The 18,237-nt window shown below is 40.2% G+C and overlaps 1 protein-coding gene across 1 annotated transcript in view; it reads left to right on the top strand.

The window, feature by feature from the left end:
- Positions 1–18,237, top strand: part of PARP1 (poly(ADP-ribose) polymerase 1) — a 28,369-nt gene that overhangs the window by 7,497 nt on the left and 2,635 nt on the right. Inside the window, exons 5-22 of the mRNA XM_042819024.1 lie at positions 1,176–1,272; positions 2,607–2,723; positions 3,229–3,405; positions 3,833–3,974; positions 5,486–5,626; positions 5,989–6,231; positions 7,026–7,094; positions 7,897–8,029; positions 9,187–9,382; positions 10,580–10,708; positions 12,964–13,047; positions 13,913–14,035; positions 14,421–14,549; positions 15,243–15,341; positions 15,824–15,976; positions 16,276–16,403; positions 16,846–16,907; positions 17,959–18,073. Of these exons, the coding sequence (XP_042674958.1) occupies positions 1,176–1,272; positions 2,607–2,723; positions 3,229–3,405; positions 3,833–3,974; positions 5,486–5,626; positions 5,989–6,231; positions 7,026–7,094; positions 7,897–8,029; positions 9,187–9,382; positions 10,580–10,708; positions 12,964–13,047; positions 13,913–14,035; positions 14,421–14,549; positions 15,243–15,341; positions 15,824–15,976; positions 16,276–16,403; positions 16,846–16,907; positions 17,959–18,073 (2,337 nt within the window). The remainder of the gene's footprint in view (positions 1–1,175; positions 1,273–2,606; positions 2,724–3,228; positions 3,406–3,832; positions 3,975–5,485; positions 5,627–5,988; positions 6,232–7,025; positions 7,095–7,896; positions 8,030–9,186; positions 9,383–10,579; positions 10,709–12,963; positions 13,048–13,912; positions 14,036–14,420; positions 14,550–15,242; positions 15,342–15,823; positions 15,977–16,275; positions 16,404–16,845; positions 16,908–17,958; positions 18,074–18,237) is intronic.

Raw genomic sequence — 18,237 nt, 5'->3', positions numbered from 1 at the left:
TTAAAATGAGTACATTTGCTGTCCCAGAATTGCAGAATCGTTGAATTGGAAGAAACCCTTAAAGGCCATTTAATCCAACCTCCCTGCACTAAAAAGGGTCACCTAAAGCTTGATCAGGTGCTCAGAGCCCTGTCCAGCTTGACCTTGAATCCTTCCAAGGACGGTGTGTCCTTCACCTCTGTGGGCAAACCTGTGCCAATGCCTCACCACCCTTATTGGAAAAGCCTTTCTTGTATCCAGAGAGTTGGCAGCAGGGGGAGGAAGGGGATTGTTCCTCCAAGCTCTGCCTTTGTGAGGACCTGCGTGAAGTACTGTGCCCAGGCGTGGGGTCTCCAGTACACGAAGAATGCAGTGTGTCCAGCAGAGGACAGAGATGCTCAGAGGACTGGAGCACCCCTCCTATGATGAAAGTCTGAGGGAGCTGTTGTTGTTCAGCCTGGAGAGGAGAAGGCTGTGGGGATATCTTGCTGTGGCTTTCCAGTACTTCAAGGGAGTTGATAAGCAGGAGAGAGACCAACTTTTAACATGGTCTGATAGTGATAGGACTGGGGGGAGGTGGCTTTAAACTAAAAGAGGGGAGATTTAGGTTGGATGTTAAGTGGAGAATTCTTTACCCAAAAGGCACTGAGGCTCTGAAAGAGATTGACCAGAAAAGGTGTGGTGCTCAAGGCCAGGTTGCATGGGGCCCTGGGCAGCCTGAGCTGGTGGCAGCCCTGCTCATGGCTGGGGATTGGAACTGGATTGCCTTTAAGTTCCCTTCCCACAAGGCATTCTGTGATGATTCCATGGTAGTAATAACTTTCATTGCTACCCCTCCTCATACGTGGAGAGGTGTATGTATTCTCGTGGGTCTTATGTATGCCTTTGGAGCAACTAATATGGATGTGGCTGAATATGCCTGCAGTTCCCAGTGTTGTAGCATTTTATGTGCTGTTCTGTCAGATCATGATTATCCTGTGAAAAGCCCCAAAGTGTGCCTGATCTAATTGAGGCAGTTGTTGCAGAGCCAAGTACGTGTCTGTGATGTAGCACTGAGGAATTTTGAAAAGTGGTCTTGCCACTTATTCAAGTCTCTGCAGATATCAGCAGTCAGTAACCTGAGCCATTTTAATGACTGGACAGGCATTTAAATAACTTATTTTCACTATGTATGTTATTTATTTTTTCTCTCTTAGAAAGAGAAAAGGAGAAGAGGTAGATGGAAATGTGATTGCAAAAAAGAAATCAAAAAAAGAAAAAGAAAAAGAATCAAAGCAGGAAAAACAGCTGAAGGTGAGTTTTAGCTGATTAGATCCTAAAAGCTGCCTAGCTAGAAGAATGCAGTATCAGATACTAATTGAAGAGCTGTGGTAACTGGAGAGGAACTGTACCTGCTGCTTAGATGAAGCAGAGTTGCAGTACAGCTGGTCCTTATGTCTTGGCACGGGAGGTGGCCTGTTGCAAAGCCATTGCTGAAGGCGATTCTCCCTGCTGTTGTCTCCTGAAATAGAGGAAGGAACTTCTCTAGGACTTAGGATTATTAGATTTAAATAGATTAGGCTAAATGCCTTCTTTCTCTCAGAGAAGTTGGTTTCATGAACCTTTCTGTTTCATCTGACTGTGGTTGCTGAAGCTCTGATAACAAGCACTGTTTCAGAAGAGTTTGGCAACCAATAAAGAGCTCACTGTAAAAATGAAGCAATGGCAAAGTGTGGAATTAGATTACTAAGAGATCATATCTCTCTCACCCTATGAGAAGCAGTTGTTGAGTACAGAGTGTGATAGATTGCAGCTTTCTACCTTTTAATTTTGGAATACTGTGGGAAGAATTCCTAATGGAGCTGTAAGAATTTTATATTCATTAAGAGTTTGGCGTAGGTACTTTCCAAGAAAAAAAAATAACAAGCAGCTTTGCTAAAGCTAACACTTAATGGAGCTGTAAAGAAAATGATATGATCTGATTTCTTAGGATGTTTCTTTTCTGTCTAACCCTTTCACCTTTTGTAGAAAGGCCTGAAAGAATGTGCAGGTCTGTCTGGACCATTTCATGTTTCTGATCTAAAAGTACTTGTTTCACGTAAGTGTCTTAAAGTAAGGACAATGTGTTCCAGCATTTGTGATTTTTATTTTAATACAATACACTCTTATGCAGTGATATCCCTGCTGTTGGCAGTGTGAACTGGATTGATGATGTTTGCAGAGGCTGTTGAGAACACACTGAGAGTAGAAGTGTGGTAGAAACACAGGTTCCACTCCACCTAAAAGCCAATTGTTTTGCTATAAAAGCTTGTATCTTTTTGTATGGGGTAGTGCTCTATGAGTTGTTCCACAGTCTTTCTTTTCACATATACAGTGCAGAAGCATTGGTTAATACAGAATCCCATAAAGCCAAGCTTTCCCTTGCGATCTTCTTGTGAGAGTACTTTTGAAAGCTATCATGTGCATATATATCCATACTGAAATCTGAAGCATGTGGCTTTAAAGACCTGATCTAGTTGTTTGGATAAAACATGTGGTTCTCCCTGTGGTGAAGCTGCTGGCTCTTGGTGTTCTTCACCATGCTGCATTACAGAGCTGTTCTGTAGTGACTGTCAGCCAGTAGCTAAGCTGACGGATTTTGTCCACAGGAGCAGACAGAACTGATCTGGGGCATCAAGGATGAGCTGAGGAAGGTCTGCTCCACAAATGACCTGAAAGAGCTGCTGATCGCCAACAAGCAGGAGGTGCCTTCGGGGGAGAATGCAGTAAGTTGGTCTGCGGTCATTTTGCATGTGTGCTGGGTCTTCAGTGTCCCAACTGGTTGGTATTTTTGTCACTGGCTCTGCAAAAGTGCATTGGCTGTGGTGCTTCACATTGCCTCCTGACTGTTACTTTAGGCTAGAGGAGGCAAAAACTGCGTTATTTTCTAGTTATTTTCTGGCATGCTTTCTAAAAAAGTCACATCTCAGACTGTGTAATTGGCAAAAGGTTTCTCTCTTTCAGAGGCACGTGTCATATGAAGTGTTTTTGTTTATTAAGGCTGCAGGGAGTGTGGGATGAGATGTGGGAAGTGTCTAGACTCAAAATGGCCAAGAAAATCTCTAGGCAGGAAAACTGGGGCTTGTCTGAGCCTACGTTCCCACCTACATACTTGTGCTCAGATGCAGTAGCTCATCTACTTTTTTCCCTCTCCAGCAGTGCTGTCTGGTCAGGCTCTGTGTGGGGGTTATGCTCTCCTGAATGCCAGTTTTGTATTCTTTGTTGTTTTAGATCTTGGACCGAGTGGCAGATGGGATGGCGTTTGGAGCTTTGCTTCCCTGCGAGGAGTGTAAGGGGCAGTTTGTGTTCAAGAGCGATGCATACTACTGTTCAGGGGACATTACTGCCTGGACTAAGTGTGTGGCTAAAACACAGACTCCCAACAGGAAAGACTGGGTAATCCCAAAGGTGGGTGTTGACTGTAAATGTGATGATCTGAAGCATGCTTCTTAATTGATGCTTCCTTTTGTGAGGAGTTTGGATGTTGCATGCTGGTGAGCAAAGTGTGCTGCAGTGCTCAGCAGCTGTGACAGCAGGGAATCCTGTCACGGCTGCATCTCTCTGGGGGCAGTAAATATAGAACAAAGACACCCCTTTTCCCAGTAACACTAAATTAAAAGAGATATTGCTGATTTGATTTAAAACCAGTCATTTACTCTCCTCTAGCTTTGGTTTCTGAATCAATGAAGTGGATATTTGCCTATCTTAATATGAGTATCTTGGAGATCCTTTGAGACCTGTGGTAAATGACACAATCTGGCCAGTGCTTAACTTGGCTTTTAAATTTTGTAGTAGTATTTGTTGTTTTTAAAATCTGTATGCTTCTATCATACAGGAATTTCGTGAAATTCCTTATCTCAAAAAGTTTAAGTGTAAGAAGCAGGACAGGATATTCCCTCCTGAGGCAGCAACTGTGAACTCCGCACCACCTCCATCTGCATCTGCTCCTTTGACAGAGACTCTGTCTACACCCCAAGGTCAGTGGAGTTCAAGGTGGTGTTTGATGCCATTTCCATCCAAATGGGCCTCTTAAACAGGCCTGCTGTTTGTGGTTCTCTTACCCCTGAGCAGTCTGAACTCTCCTGGTAAGAAACAGAATTGCAGATTGTCATGTGCTACCTCTTCCTAGCAAAGCAAGACCTTTTTCTGGCTCGTTGGGCACACATGCTTGGGATCTTATTGTTTTTTCATGTGTGTGTGGTTACTGTTTTTCTGACAAATCATTTTGGGTATTTCTTGATGATGTGTTCACAATGAATCAAAGAGTTAAAGGCCCGTGTCCCAAGTGAAATCTGCTGTGAAATACTTTCTGACTTGGTTTTTGGGGAGCATCCAGGTTCGTCAGTAATATCAGCTTCCGTATTCTACACCCAGTGTTACGTTTTTAAGGTCAGGAAGTTGTTTGAAATCCTCTTTGTGTACTTAGTCTCAACAACTGCTGACTAGCATTGTGCAAGAACAGGTGTGCTGTCTCCAACTTGCAAACTGGCAAATGGTTCAACTCCACTAATTCCATATAGGCCACTGGCACAAGTTGCACCCTTTAGTAATGTGCCTTGTCCACTGTAACTTCTTATTTAGTTTATTTAGCCCTGGCTGTAGTTTGGAGAGAGGGAGATGATGTTACTTGGTGAAAAGGGTGAAAGTAATTCTGTCTAACTAATATTGGCCAGATCACGTTATTTTAACTGGCAACTTGATTCCCATTCCAATGTGTTCTGAAAGTAAATACAAACTACTGGCTAGAATTAAGCCCAGATTACTTCGTTTGCTAGCAGCCTAACTCATTTATGTCTGTGATGGTGGATGGGAGGAACAAAAACCTTTCAGTTTAGCATTCATCTTTAGAAATGCAGAAAAAGCTTTCAGACATTCACTGTGCCCTGGATCCACCTGCACTGCAAAACTCATTGCATCAGTACTGACACTATAAAGTAGTGAAGCATCAACTGCTTACCAGTGTGCTTGTTGCAGGGTTTGTATGATTCAGCCAGCTTCCAACTTTGAACTGTCTGTAAAATCGAGACTCAAATGTACTGTAATGTGTGAGAATGCTGCTGTTTGAGAGATAAACTTTCTCCAGCTCCTCAAAAGCACATTTCCTTTTGAAGAGGCAGAACCTTTCATGCTGTCCAGTCATCAGATGAAGAGGGAAGCTGAGCAAAGTCACTAGTAGACAGTTCTGAAGCAGACTTTAAAAAAAAAACAAACAAACAAACAAAAAAAAACAGCTAAATGCAGGCAAATAATGTGCCCACATACACATCTTTTCAGCCTTCCGTTCGTTCTGTTTGTTGTATGTGATTTGTCATCTCCCTTAGAGAATGGAAGCTTTCTCCCACTCATTAGTCAGACCCACTTGGACTCATCTCCCTGCAGGCTGTGCTGATTGTTCTGAGCGTGTGGGATGCTGTCTCTTTCTGCTTATTATTTGTGTGGGGAACTCTGTGCCTGTCACTAATGTGTCGTTTTGTTTCTGAACCCCTAGACAAACCCCTGACCAACATGAAGATCCTGACTCTTGGAAAGCTGTCCAAGAACAAGGAGGAAGTGAAGAATATTGTGGAGGAGTTGGGAGGAAAGATGACAACAACAGCTAACAAGGCCACCCTGTGCATCAGCACACAGAGTGAGCAGCCTTGGGGTGGTCACTGGTAGCACTGGATGCATGTACTTGATTAGAGCTCTATGTGGGTTAGTGTTTGGATTAGGGAATGTGTTTGCACTTGCATGTGGCCTTGGAAAAGTAAAAGGAAATGTGAGTTGGTTGAGTTTTACTTACCTAGCAAAAATGTGGGTTGTGCCATAAAGGCTGGACCAATCGAGTAAAATGTGTTTCTGCTGTAGTGCAGTCTGCAGCTTTGAATGTTGTGGAAATGCATCTCCTCAAAGTTTTACAGAGTTCTGAATCACTGTCAGAAGTAGAGGCTGAAGTCTTGAAACCTCACTGTTGTTTGTTTGTTTGTTTTCCTCCCTTTTCTGCCTCTGCAGAAGAGGTGGAGAAAATGAGCAAGAAAATGGAAGAAGTGAAGGATGCCAAAGTTCGTGTGGTCTCAGAGGAGTTTCTTAAGGATGTGAAATCTTCCAGCAAGAGCTTTCAGGAGCTTCTCTCTCTCCATGCAATTTCACCTTGGGGTGCAGAGGTGAAAACAGAGCACCAGGAGGTGGCAGTGGATGGGAAGTGCAGCAAGCCCCAAAATATGAAGAGTGCTGGGAAGGTCAAAGAAGAACAAGGTGAAGAACGAAGTGATTGTTTCTCCAGGGCCCTGTTTAATGCTCTGTGTGCGCAAAAAACATCTGGGTATAGTCTAGCCTCATCCTATCCTAGAGTTCTCTGATTGTTTTTTCCCTCACAGTAAATTTTAAATAATCAAACTTTAGGTAAGACCAGGTTTAAGTGAGTTTGAAGCTATCTCTTGACAGCTTCTGTCTCAGTGGCACTCTTAAAATCATAGAATCATTAAGGTTGGAAAAGACCACTAAGATCACGTAGTTCAACTGTCAGCCCATCACCACTGTGTAGTAGTCTTCACAACTGCCACATCAAACTTGCATTATTCATGCTGGAAAGTGAACAAAACCATTAGATATGCTCAGCTTCTTTTCCATAGCCCCCAAGCTTTTAGCTTGTCAACCGGTTTCATGTTATTGGCACTAACAGCAGCAGGATCTTCAAGAGTACTGAATGTCTGTCCCACGTGCCCTATGAAGTTTTAAAGTCCCACTTAAATACAACCACAAATGTGACTTCTATCTATTGTGTAGTTGGAAAAACAATATTGGGGTCGGGAGGAAGGAAGGTAGATGTTATCTGGGGAGATCTTGGTTTTCATTTTCTTCTGGGGGGTGGCTGCTGTGAATTAGCTGCTAAAGGCAGGTGAAAAGCCATTGAAGTGTGGTGGTTTTATTCTGGGAATCTGATTTGAAGCCTCATTAACGTAGTAATTATGCAAATTGAGAATTTATATCTTGATTCAAGTCAAACTGTATTGCCTATGTAGGAAAAAATTATCTTCTTATCCCTGCAGGACCTAGCAAGTCTGAAAAGAAAATGAAGCTAACAGTTAAAGGTGGAGCAGCGGTAGATCCTGATTCTGGTGAGTGAGAACAATAGCTGAGCCTTCACCAAAGTCTTCAGGATTCATGATTGTTTGCAGCATTCTTATTTTTATATATATTTTTTTTATCTTGTGGAAGGAAAAGGTTTTTCAGTCATTAATGTAAAAGTTAAGGATGCTGTAAAAGAAAGTGGTGTTTTTAAGACAGCTTTTCTTGCTATTTAAGGAAGGCAAGAATTCCTTGCCGTAAAGCTTGGACATTCTAGGGTATTCTAATGCATCTTTCAGGAGGTCCATTAAACTAAGGTATACGCATTTTTCTCCTTCAGAAACATGTTAGAGGAGTGGATAAAGGCTCAGGCAGCAGTGACAGTGGCTGTGGCATAAGCATTTGCCTCAAAGACTCTTTGAGCAGGGGCAAATGATGCTACTCTCCAAATTGATTATGTACAGATGTTGTCCTTAGAATTCATACTGCAACTAAGACCAGCCTTCACTTTTTCAGTTCATTTTTTAATGTGACAACTGTAAAGCTATATCTCTCTTGAGAATTCTTCTAGCCAGTCATGCAGTGTTCAGGGCTAGATTCTAAGTTGTCCTTTCTCAAATGTACAATTTTTTTTCAAGTTAGGGTTGAGGTTCATTCCAGTCTACCTAAAAGCATGTACCTACAATGTGTTGGAAAGTAAGCTTCAAATAGTTTTTAATGAGCATTTTACCACTGTTCTTTCTGATATTTTGTTAATTTTCTCACAATTTTGAAACACCTGGGTGAACATGAATGTAGGAAAGAAAGCTAAAATAGTAACCTCTGTGTTCTAATTCTGTTCCTTCTTTGTAGGCTTGGAGGATTCTGCTCACGTCTTTGAAAAAGGTGGAAAGATTTTCAGTGCAACTCTTGGCCTAGTGGATATTGTGAAAGGAACAAATTCCTATTACAAACTGCAGCTGTTAGAGGATGACAGAGAGAGCAGGTGAGTTCAATTTTCCCTAGAAATGTCTTTGTTCACTTTTTTCTAGTAAGTACTGGATTTTTGGTTTCTACAAAAGCAAGCAGGGAGTACAACGTTCTTGTAAGGAGTTATGGATAGATGTGTTTGTTTAAAAAAGGTGGGAGGGGCTGAGGAGGAGCTGTTGAATTGTGTCTGGTAGCATTCATTTGTGTATCCTGGAATGAGTGAGGCACATACGAAGATATCCAGTTAACCCAGTCCAAAGAAGATAGCAGGAAAATCACAGTGCTCTGTGACTGACAGCTGCCCATGAAAATACAGGTTTTTCTGTTTTAACATTCAGGAGCCCAATCATGAAGTATGTAAGGTTGGGAATCTTCCCGATATCCAACTTAATTTTGTCTTCCAATTGCAGAGCTGTGACCTTGGGAAACAAAATCAGATTCTGTCTCTTAACATCACAGTGTAGTTCTGACCTAGAGGGGTACTGAGGCTTAGCAAAATGCAGTGAAAGGTCAGGAGGTGATTGTTATCAAATGTGGTGGATCTGTCCAGTGGTTGTGCTTCTGATAACAGATACAGAAATTGAGAGGGATGTGGCTGGTTCCCGTATTTGGAGTTTGTATCTGGATCTGTGATCCAGAGTTTGGATCTGGATTCACATGGAGGGTTCCCAACACCTATGCTTTCTGCCTGACAGGTTGGAAAAATTGATTGCTGAAGCTATCCAAGTTAATGTTAATACAAAACAAACAAATACTTCAGTTATTTCTGTTGTCCCTAAGAATCTGAACTCTATGACTTTGAATCACTGGCTTAAGTGTGTCTATTGTTTTTTTCCCCTAAATACATGAACTCAAAAGACTGAAGATGTGTATTTGTAAAAATATTGACTCAAGTGGTAATTGCTACTTTATTTCTTTCCCCTTCTCTCTCTCGCTGTGCATGCATTTATCTTCAGAGCTGTACATCTGGTGTGTTTACAGCAGGTGTTCTTTACACGTGTTGTTGGACATAGGCTCTGTGGTGGCTCTTCTGTTGCTTTCTTGCAGAATGTCTCTCCTTAAATTAACGACATGCAAATGGCTGATTCACAGTTGCAGAATCAGTTTCATTTGGACTAAGATCTAGAGCCAGAGCCTTTACATCTGCTCTTTTCTCGCATTTCACTTCTCTAGGTACTGGGTGTTCAGATCCTGGGGTCGTGTGGGCACTGTCATTGGGAGTAACAAGCTGGAGCAGATGCCATCAAAAGAAGATGCTGTTGAACACTTCCTAAATTTGTATGAAGAGAAAACTGGCAATTCTTGGCATTCAAAGAACTTCACTAAATATCCCAAAAAATTCTACCCACTGGAAATAGACTATGGACAGGTAACTGTTAAATGTCCCTGTGCCAGGTGGAGCATTGCTCAGCTGCTTTCCTGTAACTCTTCTCTTCTGTGCTCATTGACACTTTACTTGAGGGATGAAGTGCTGGGGTTTTACTGCACAAATAATTAATGTAAGCATAGCAAGGAAACTGCTGGGAGGACAATTATTCTTGTTTACTCTGTGTAATCTTACAGAATTTGAAATGAAGTAAGCAGTCATTTTGCAAACTCCCTGTTTTATTTTATTTAAAATAGACAAAATAGACACGCTTCATCTGTTTTCTGCATTCAAAATCCTCCCAAATGGTGAAAATCTTATGCAGCCCAATGCTTAGTGTGCATGTTGAGCAAGCTGAGGAGGAGAAAATATTTGTTACCAGTAGGATTTGGCTGTTTAGACATCTGTGCTAAATAGGAATTCTATTCCTTCTGCCCATTGGGAGTGTATGTACGTAGATAAAGACACCCATAACTTAACCTTTCTTCAGGTGACATAGCTGAATGCTGCTAGTAGCTATAAAGACATCAGAGAAGATGTTTTCAAGACATTGCATTTTTCTGTAGCCACATTACTGGATGTTGTGTTTCAGCGTGAAGTAGCCAATGCTTAGCTTTCTTTCTGGAAATTTGAGTATTGCAGCAGGAAACTGTCTGTTGTGCTGCAGTGGGCTATGGCACTGAAGTGTCTGGCAGATGCTTTATGATGAAACACTCTACCCAGGAAAATTCCTAGGAAGTATTGCTTCTAACTGATGATGCCTGTACTTACTGATGGCCATTTTTATTATAAAAATGTTCTGAAACTAAGTATTGTATCTCTACTTTGTTATAAAACAATGAAATAAGCATTCTTTTTTTTTTTTTTTTTTTTCATACCGTGGTGTCTGCAACAGAATCTTGCAGAACAAGTGAATTCTGCTGTTTGAGGTAAAGCAGAGGTGCTGCAGTTCAATTCCTTTAATTCTGCCTTTATTTTACAATGCTGCCTCTTGAAACACTTCTGCCCAATTACTGAATAGGTGGATTTTTGACACCACTTAGCTCCAAAAAGTCAGACCAGCATCCAATGCTTCCTATGAACTTCAGGCTAGTAATATTATGTGTCCACTAAATTGGTTTTGACTGGATACCATGGCTGCCAGTCTGTTACCTTTTCCTATGTGATTTTACTAATTCTGGTACTATGTTTTCTTCCCAGGATGAAGAAGCTGTCAAGAAACTGACAGTTGGTGCTGGGACTAAATCAAAGCTTGCTAAGCCAATCCAAGACCTTATTAAGATGATTTTTGATGTGGAGAGCATGAAGAAAGCTATGGTGGAATTTGAGGTGACTATGCGCATGCATGTGTCTCAATTATAACTTCCATTTCTCTCTATATCATACTTGCACAGCCTGAAGTAAGTTCTTTGCAATCCAGGGTGTATCATACTTTGCAGAAGTCACTGCTAGTTTTAGATCAGCACTGACTAAGGTCAAGAGTCTGACCAAGGTTTGACAGGCTGTGGAAGTAGTAACTTACTTATGCACATGAGCGTGTTCTTTGTTCTACAGTGGGGAATGTTTGTATCAATCTCCTTCTGAACTGCATCAAACTATAGATTTTGTTGTTGTTTTATTTCTCATTTGTTCTAATGATACCCTCTTTTCATCCTTTCTTCTTTCTTTTAACTTTTAGAGATCAGTCTGGTAGTATCTCTGCTTGCATTGGAAGAGCAGAGATCCTGCAGGTTGTGTTAATACAAGTCAGACAGATTCTAGATAATAGATGTCAGTTTTCTTCAGCCAGCTTAGTTGTCTTCTTCTAAGACTTCATATTTAAGCAGCTTATCTGAATGTTTTCAGATGTATTGTCCGACATCTTGTATTGCTGTAGGTTAGTTATGTTCTTGTGTATATTCAATGTCTCTTTTGATTGTTTTTCTGAAACAATAATAATAGCTTGTACTTGGAACTGGCAAAAGGCTCTAGATCATCTATTGGGATGTCATCTGGCTTTGTGAAACTCAAACTCCGGTAATTCCTACAGCTGCACGTTTGTAGGAGACATGAGAATCGTAGGACTCACTTCCTACTAGATTTATCTCATGCTGCTGCTGGACAGCTGTTTTTTTTTTTTGTTTTTTTTTTAGAGGAGGAGTTTTTTCTCCTAGTCTCATGTTTCTCCGCATCCTCCGAAAATGGCTGTATGGTGCATTTAACAAGCCTGCTGTTGAGCTTTTCCTTCTATCTAGGCAGTCTTTCTATGCCTAAATTGTGAGTTCTGAAGCACTTTTCTTCCTGCTTCTAACTTAATTTTTGGTATTTTCCCCTCACCAAGTGTAGAGAGTGTTATTACAGTTATCCATGTCATTGCCTTGCATGAGCTACAGGGCAGTCTGTTCCAGTGTTTTGCCCTCTTGCATGGGTAAATATCTCCCTCGCTCCTCATGACATCCTGGCACGTGCAGCTCTGCAGCTAATTCTTCGTGTTCCCCTCAGTGTTCCTCACAGTATTAATCTTCAAATTTGTCCTCAACACATGATCAGTTTTGAAGTCTGTCTTCTCTTTTGCATCCATCATGGCTCCTCTTAGTAACTGTATGTATACGTAGCAGCAAAAAGTAAGAGCTCTCCTTAACCCAATACAAGGTGGAAATCTCTGTTTTAAAAAAATCACTTCAGAGCTTTTGAACCAGTCTCTGTAGCTGAGAACCATCTTCTGAGTTCAGCTTGCAGAGAAGACTTGCACACAGCCAGGGTTCCTTGTTGTGTAGTGAATGAGTAACGTATAGCTTATGCAGATAGTATACCATGTACATGGTTTCATAGAATCTTTTGTCCTTGAGCTGACTCATAAACCCACCAAGTAAAGTAAATGCTAGTTTCACCTGCAGGGTGTATGATGAGTATTGTAAATAGTCCAGTGAGTACATGTGTGGTAAATGACTCCATTGCTGTTTACTTTTGCTATGTGCTTTTGTATTCAGGTAGCCCATAATTGTGCAAAGATTTAATGCAAATCTGAAACTCATTCAGGATCCATGAATAGAAAAGGAACAGTGACAAATGAAATCAATTAATAGATAAATGTAGGCAGTCGAGGCATCAATTCTGACTTAGTTGCTTTTCATTTTATTCAGTCATGGATGTGAAATATCTGAAGTATCTTGTAACCTCTTTACATTTGTCCATTGATTATTGTAGCATTCAAGCTGGGGGCTGGAAGAGAGCGTCTAGGTTGTACATGCGTATACAGAAGATCTTATGGGCAAGAATTCATTCTTTCATATTGCTTCATTGTTAGCCTGAAATGTATACTTACCAAAAGGATTCAGAAGCACCTTTGATAGTAGGTTAATACTAAAATCCCAGTCAAACACTTAAGATGCATTTTGTGTTACTCTGCCACGCCTAGTGTCCTGTTGCTGCATTGTTTTGTTTATAGGACATCTCTTCAGTAGCAAACACTGTCCTTCTGATATCATTCCTTGATTAATACCAAGTCTGAAACATGAACAGATTTGTTCCCTGGAAACCAGAGAGATAGTGCTGCAAAAGTTTCAGTGTAGTGAAATCCTGTTTTAATTGTTTCTAACTTTCAGATTGACCTGCAGAAGATGCCACTGGGGAAACTGAGCAAGCGACAGATCCAAAGTGCATACTCCATTCTTAATGAAGTTCAGCAGGTGAGTGTGGCAGATGTTTGAGCAAGTGGGGTGAATGGTGAGCTGTGTGTGTTGCTGGAGGTTTCTTTTGTTGTTGCATCATATAAGAGACAATGGGAAGAGGGTGCATGCTTCTATCTTAAAAGGACTGGTGGAAACCATTTTGTTGAAATGTAAATGATTACTGATTTGTGTGAAAATCTGAGCTTGCTCTGAGGTGTAGAAGAGTATGTGGTTTCCACGATGAACTAATTAGTTCTCTTTGTTGTTGTAAAAGTTTAAGCAGTGTTTGTATCTTTCAAAGTTTATGTAGTGCTTTTACCTACTTCAAGCTTTTGTATCAAAACTTCAGCTGGTGAAGCTGGTGTTGCCACCCCAGAGAATCTGTTCGAACATGAGGGTAGAAGTAGTCGACTCAAGGAAGCAATGTGGCTTGATGACTACTGTATTTACACATCATGACATGGACCATTCCAAGGATCACTGCATAGTACTGCCTGAAAGAGCTTGCAAAAGTACATCAGCATATGCTGCTGTTTGTTTTGTTTTTTTTGTTGGTTTTTTTAGTCCTGGGCACCTTGGGAAAGCATTGTTTAAAGGAAGTTTTGATTTCACCTTTCTTAGAACACATCCACAAACGTACCTTTATTTTCCTTTCTGGAAAGCATAATCCCGTTAGATTTTTTTTTCTGAGCAAGCCTTGGCACTTACTATGTGCAAAAGAATAAAGCTGCCCCTTTTACTCCTTTGATACTTACAGGATTGGGATGATTTCTATTGCTGCTTCTGTTTATTTGTTCTCAAGTATCCTGTGTACACCTGTTGCTGTGGAGCCATATTCTGGCCTATTCAGTAATTTTCTTTTGCTGCTTATTGTCTTACATAGGCAGTTTCTGATGGTGGTTCTGAATCCCAGATCTTGGACCTCTCAAACCGTTTCTATACTCTGATCCCTCATGACTTTGGGATGAAGAAACCACCTCTTCTCAGTAACTTAGAATACATTCAGGTAATTACTAGAAATAGTATGCTGTTTGCAGGTAACAAGCCTAGTACTAGACCAAATTCATGAAGTGTGAAGTATTTTTTCAACCCCCATCTTTTATGAGGTTAAGCTTGTGGGCTTTTTCAGAATATCTGATTTTTTTGTTTGTTTGTTTATTTATGTGTTTACATATGGAGATTATATATAAGGTTTTAGAAGGTACATAAAAATAGTTATAACATGTGAATAGATGTGTGAACACCTGTATTATATACAGGCATTTATTTAAAAGGCAGTCTTGTTAAATGCCAGTGCCTGTGCTTCACGTAAATCTTTATAATTTGGAAGTGTTCTAGAGTTACTCTGAACATCAAAGATGCAAGTAAAATAACTTATTTAAATTATTCAGGCTAAAGTGCAGATGTTGGACAACTTGCTTGATATTGAGGTTGCTTACAGTCTTCTCAGAGGTGGAAATGAAGATGGAGATAAAGACCCAATTGATATCAATTATGAAAAGCTTCGAACTGATATTAAGGTAAAAAAGAAAAAAAGTGACTGACCAGGAATGCATGCTGATGTCTTTTTGGAGTGTTAACAGATCACCTAAGCTCAAAGTGGGCAGGTGTACTGGCATGAGTTCAAAGAAGGGCCACCAATATGGCTATGGTGCTGGAGCACATGTTGCACAAGGTGATGCTGAGAGACCTTGGGCTTTTTAGTGTGGAGGAAAGAGGGGTTTGGGTGTATCCTACTGGTGTGTATAAATTCCAGGTGGGGTGAAGAAATAGAGAACATCATAACAGACTTGTTTTATTGTGGTGGTATACACTGGCAGAATGAAAGGCAATGGAACAGATTGAAATGATCGAATTTTATTATTTTTTTTTCCCCTAACTGTGAGAGTTGCCTAGAGAGGCTGTGCTGGTTCTGTCTTTGCAATATATAACTGGACTCAGACTATAGCGATCTGCTACAGCTAATCCTGCTTTGAACAGGGTGATTGAAAGTTGTGCAAGTTTGCAGAGGTGCCTTCCTGTCGCCACCAGCAGCAGTTCTCTGGTTGAGTGCTTTCTGTAGACTTACCAATTCACTGGTTGAGGATAGATTTCCACCTAAATGATCAAATAGAGAGGCAGCTTAAACTGGGGAGCATAAGGTGAATGTCTTCATTTTATAACAAGTTTGCTAATTTGTATTCTAAAGAAACATCTCATTTGATTCTTTGCAGGTGGTTGACAAAGATTCAGAAGAAGCCAAGATTATTAAACAATATGTGAAAAATACTCATGCTGCTACTCACAACGCATATGACCTCAAAGTTGTGGAAGTAAGTATGAGAATACTGGGATTTAAGTTCATGCAGGTTAACTTTCAGTCTATTTAGTTGCTTATGGCTTCAGTTTATTTTTGAGTACTTTCTCATTTCCTGTGTTGAAGGCAAATTTTGATAGGCCAATTGGTATTTATTAAATAGAGAAGTCTAGACAGAGATGAGACTAAGCTTTTTTTATTTTGCCTTAATTTGCTGCATAAAAGAGTAGTCATCTGAAATCAAGCTTTAGTTCCTTTAATGATTTTTTTCAGAAAGCGATGGTCTCGTGAGAATACAGAAGAGAGGGTAAAGGAGTAATACGGTTCTCTGTGATCAAGGCTACCTCTTTTGTGAGCATGGCATAGCAAGCTGTGAGCACTGAAGAACATTTAGATCAATTCTCATAGTAGATCGGCCTATTTGCCAGATTGGTTGCGTGAAGGTAATGGCTTATTTACTTAATAGTTCTTTTTCTCCTGTCCCATTTTGAATTGAAGATCTTCAGGATTGAACGTGAAGGAGAGAGTCAGCGTTACAAGCCATTTAAGCAGCTCCATAATCGCCAGCTGCTGTGGCACGGTTCCCGCACCACCAACTTCGCTGGTATCCTCTCGCAGGGTCTCCGGATAGCTCCTCCTGAAGCTCCTGTGGTATGTTCAACAGACAGATTCTCTGGTCACCTCCATCCTTGTGCCCAAAAGTGATCACAGTCAGAGAGAATCTAAATAGTAGGATTTTTTGGGGGGGAGGACCCAGCATTGTCTCTGAGCACAAAGACAGCATTCAAAGTCCAGAGTGGGTTGCTGTCTGGTGTCTATGAGAGTGTGAGTTCCAGCTTGCTTTCCTGAGAGCTCAGCCAGATGGATTCAGTACTGCCTTTATATTACTGATGCTATTATATGAATTTTTCAATCTCTTTTCCCATTTCACTCCTTCCCCTTTGCTGCAGACTGGCTACATGTTTGGAAAGGGCATTTACTTTGCAGACATGGTGTCCAAGAGTGCCAACTACTGTCACACATCTCAAGCTGATCCAATTGGGTTAATACTACTGGGAGAAGTTGCCCTTGGAAATATGTAAGTAGCTCATTAGGAGCATTTTCTAAACATGCTTAAGGGTATTATAATAGAAGCTTATATTAAAATGGAAAGCTGCTTCTTCAGTGTGAAAAAAGAGCACTTTATATTTCTTTAAAAACAACGTTGGCCTTTTTTGTCAAATGAGAACTGTTGGGCGGTGTAAAAACATGCTGGAAGTCCAGAATCATGTTGTAAATGCCAGTATCAATAAAATTAGTCACTGAGATGAAGTATAAAGGCAGCTGACTTTCAGAAAAATGGAATTTAAATTAACTCACCGTAATCTGAAGCCTGAAAAAACATACATACATGTATATATGTATTTAAAAACATATATAAAAAACATACATACATGTATGTATGTATTTATTTATTTATTTTTACCAAGAAATTTTAAGATGAACATCCAACACTGTTGTATGTTCTTTGTGCTATCCAGGTATGAGCTAAAGAATGCTTCTCACATAACAAAATTGCCCAAAGGAAAACATAGTGTGAAAGGTAAGTTTTCTTTGGTAATGCATTTTTGATTGCAAACTCGTTTTGTGTCTCTGTTCTTTGTGAATAGACCTACAGTCTTCTCATAGCTTTGCTTCCTTAATCATTTGCATAATATGTAGCATTATGATTGCATCTGAATGCATGTATATAGAGTGTTTTGAGATGAGAGTTAGTACACTTGAAAATGTAAAACTGAAGTTAATGGGCTGCCTAAAGTTCAGGATGAGACTTTCATTTCCTAGTACAAGAAGAACAAAGTAAGGTGGATTCTCCACTTTCATACTCTCTTTCAACAACAATACAATACGTTTTAGAAGAAGGATGAGAGTTTAATAGATCAGAGGAATAATTGTTTAGCTTTCAAAGCACATTGGAAGCTAGTAGCAAAGGGAAAGGCTAAGGGTGAAAGTTCAGATACAACAGCTGTTCTCATTACATTTCTATCAGCGAAAGGTAGGGGTAAATGAAAAGAGACTTCAATCTCTAATTCAAGCACAAGTAATAGTAATCATGACTGTCTTTACAGAGATAGGAAAGGTCGATAGCGTTTGGTAGTGAACGACTTTTCTTGAATGCTCAGTTTTGAGAGGTTTAATAAATGAGTTTTCTAAAATTTATTAAAACACGATCTAACACTTTTTCAGTGCATTCCAACTATTACAAATGTCAAATTAGATTTGTATTGAAGAATCTAAAGAATGAGAATTGATTTATTAAAACTTCCTGAAAATTTTACGATGTTCACGTGTATGTGCTAAGATACAAGAGCAGTAAGGGTAGTCTGATCTGTCTGATGGTCTAATCGGTATGACAAAGCTAACAGCAAAAAGAGAAACTATTCTTTTAACACAGCAGAGTACAACTACTATAAATGCAGCGCTGCTGAGCTGAATAAACTGACAATGTCTTTTATGTTCTCTTGAAGATATTTTTCCTCCCAGTCAACGTATGACAACATATGGAATGTAATACATGACTGGCTGAGTCTTCTTTATGTGCAAAGTCTGATGTCAGCCTTCAAGATTTAAGTAATGTTTTTTTCCTTTTCTAGGCTTGGGCAAAACTGCACCTGATCCCACAGCCACTACAACCCTTGATGGTGTAGAAGTTCCCTTAGGGAATGGGATCTCAACAGGAATTAATGATACCTGTCTTCTGTACAATGAGTATCCTTTGCTGTGACATTGGTTGTGCACTTGGTGTTGTTGACTTTAGCAGGTTCTTGCTAATACTGGTCAGGAGTTTTGCCAGTGTTTTGATTTTTAGATCTATTTTTGAGTACGTGTGTTAGACTCTATTTTCAAAAGGAGACAGTTTTACAGTTGTCATG

Source organism: Centrocercus urophasianus, unplaced genomic scaffold, assembly GCF_019232065.1.
Source record: "Centrocercus urophasianus isolate 14NV4802_14NV808 unplaced genomic scaffold, USGS_Curo_1.0 seq_10, whole genome shotgun sequence".
In the NCBI taxonomy this organism is placed as follows: domain Eukaryota; kingdom Metazoa; phylum Chordata; class Aves; order Galliformes; family Phasianidae; genus Centrocercus; species Centrocercus urophasianus.
The sequence above is the reverse complement of the archived record's forward strand: the minus strand, read 5'-3'. Positions and strand labels throughout refer to the sequence as shown.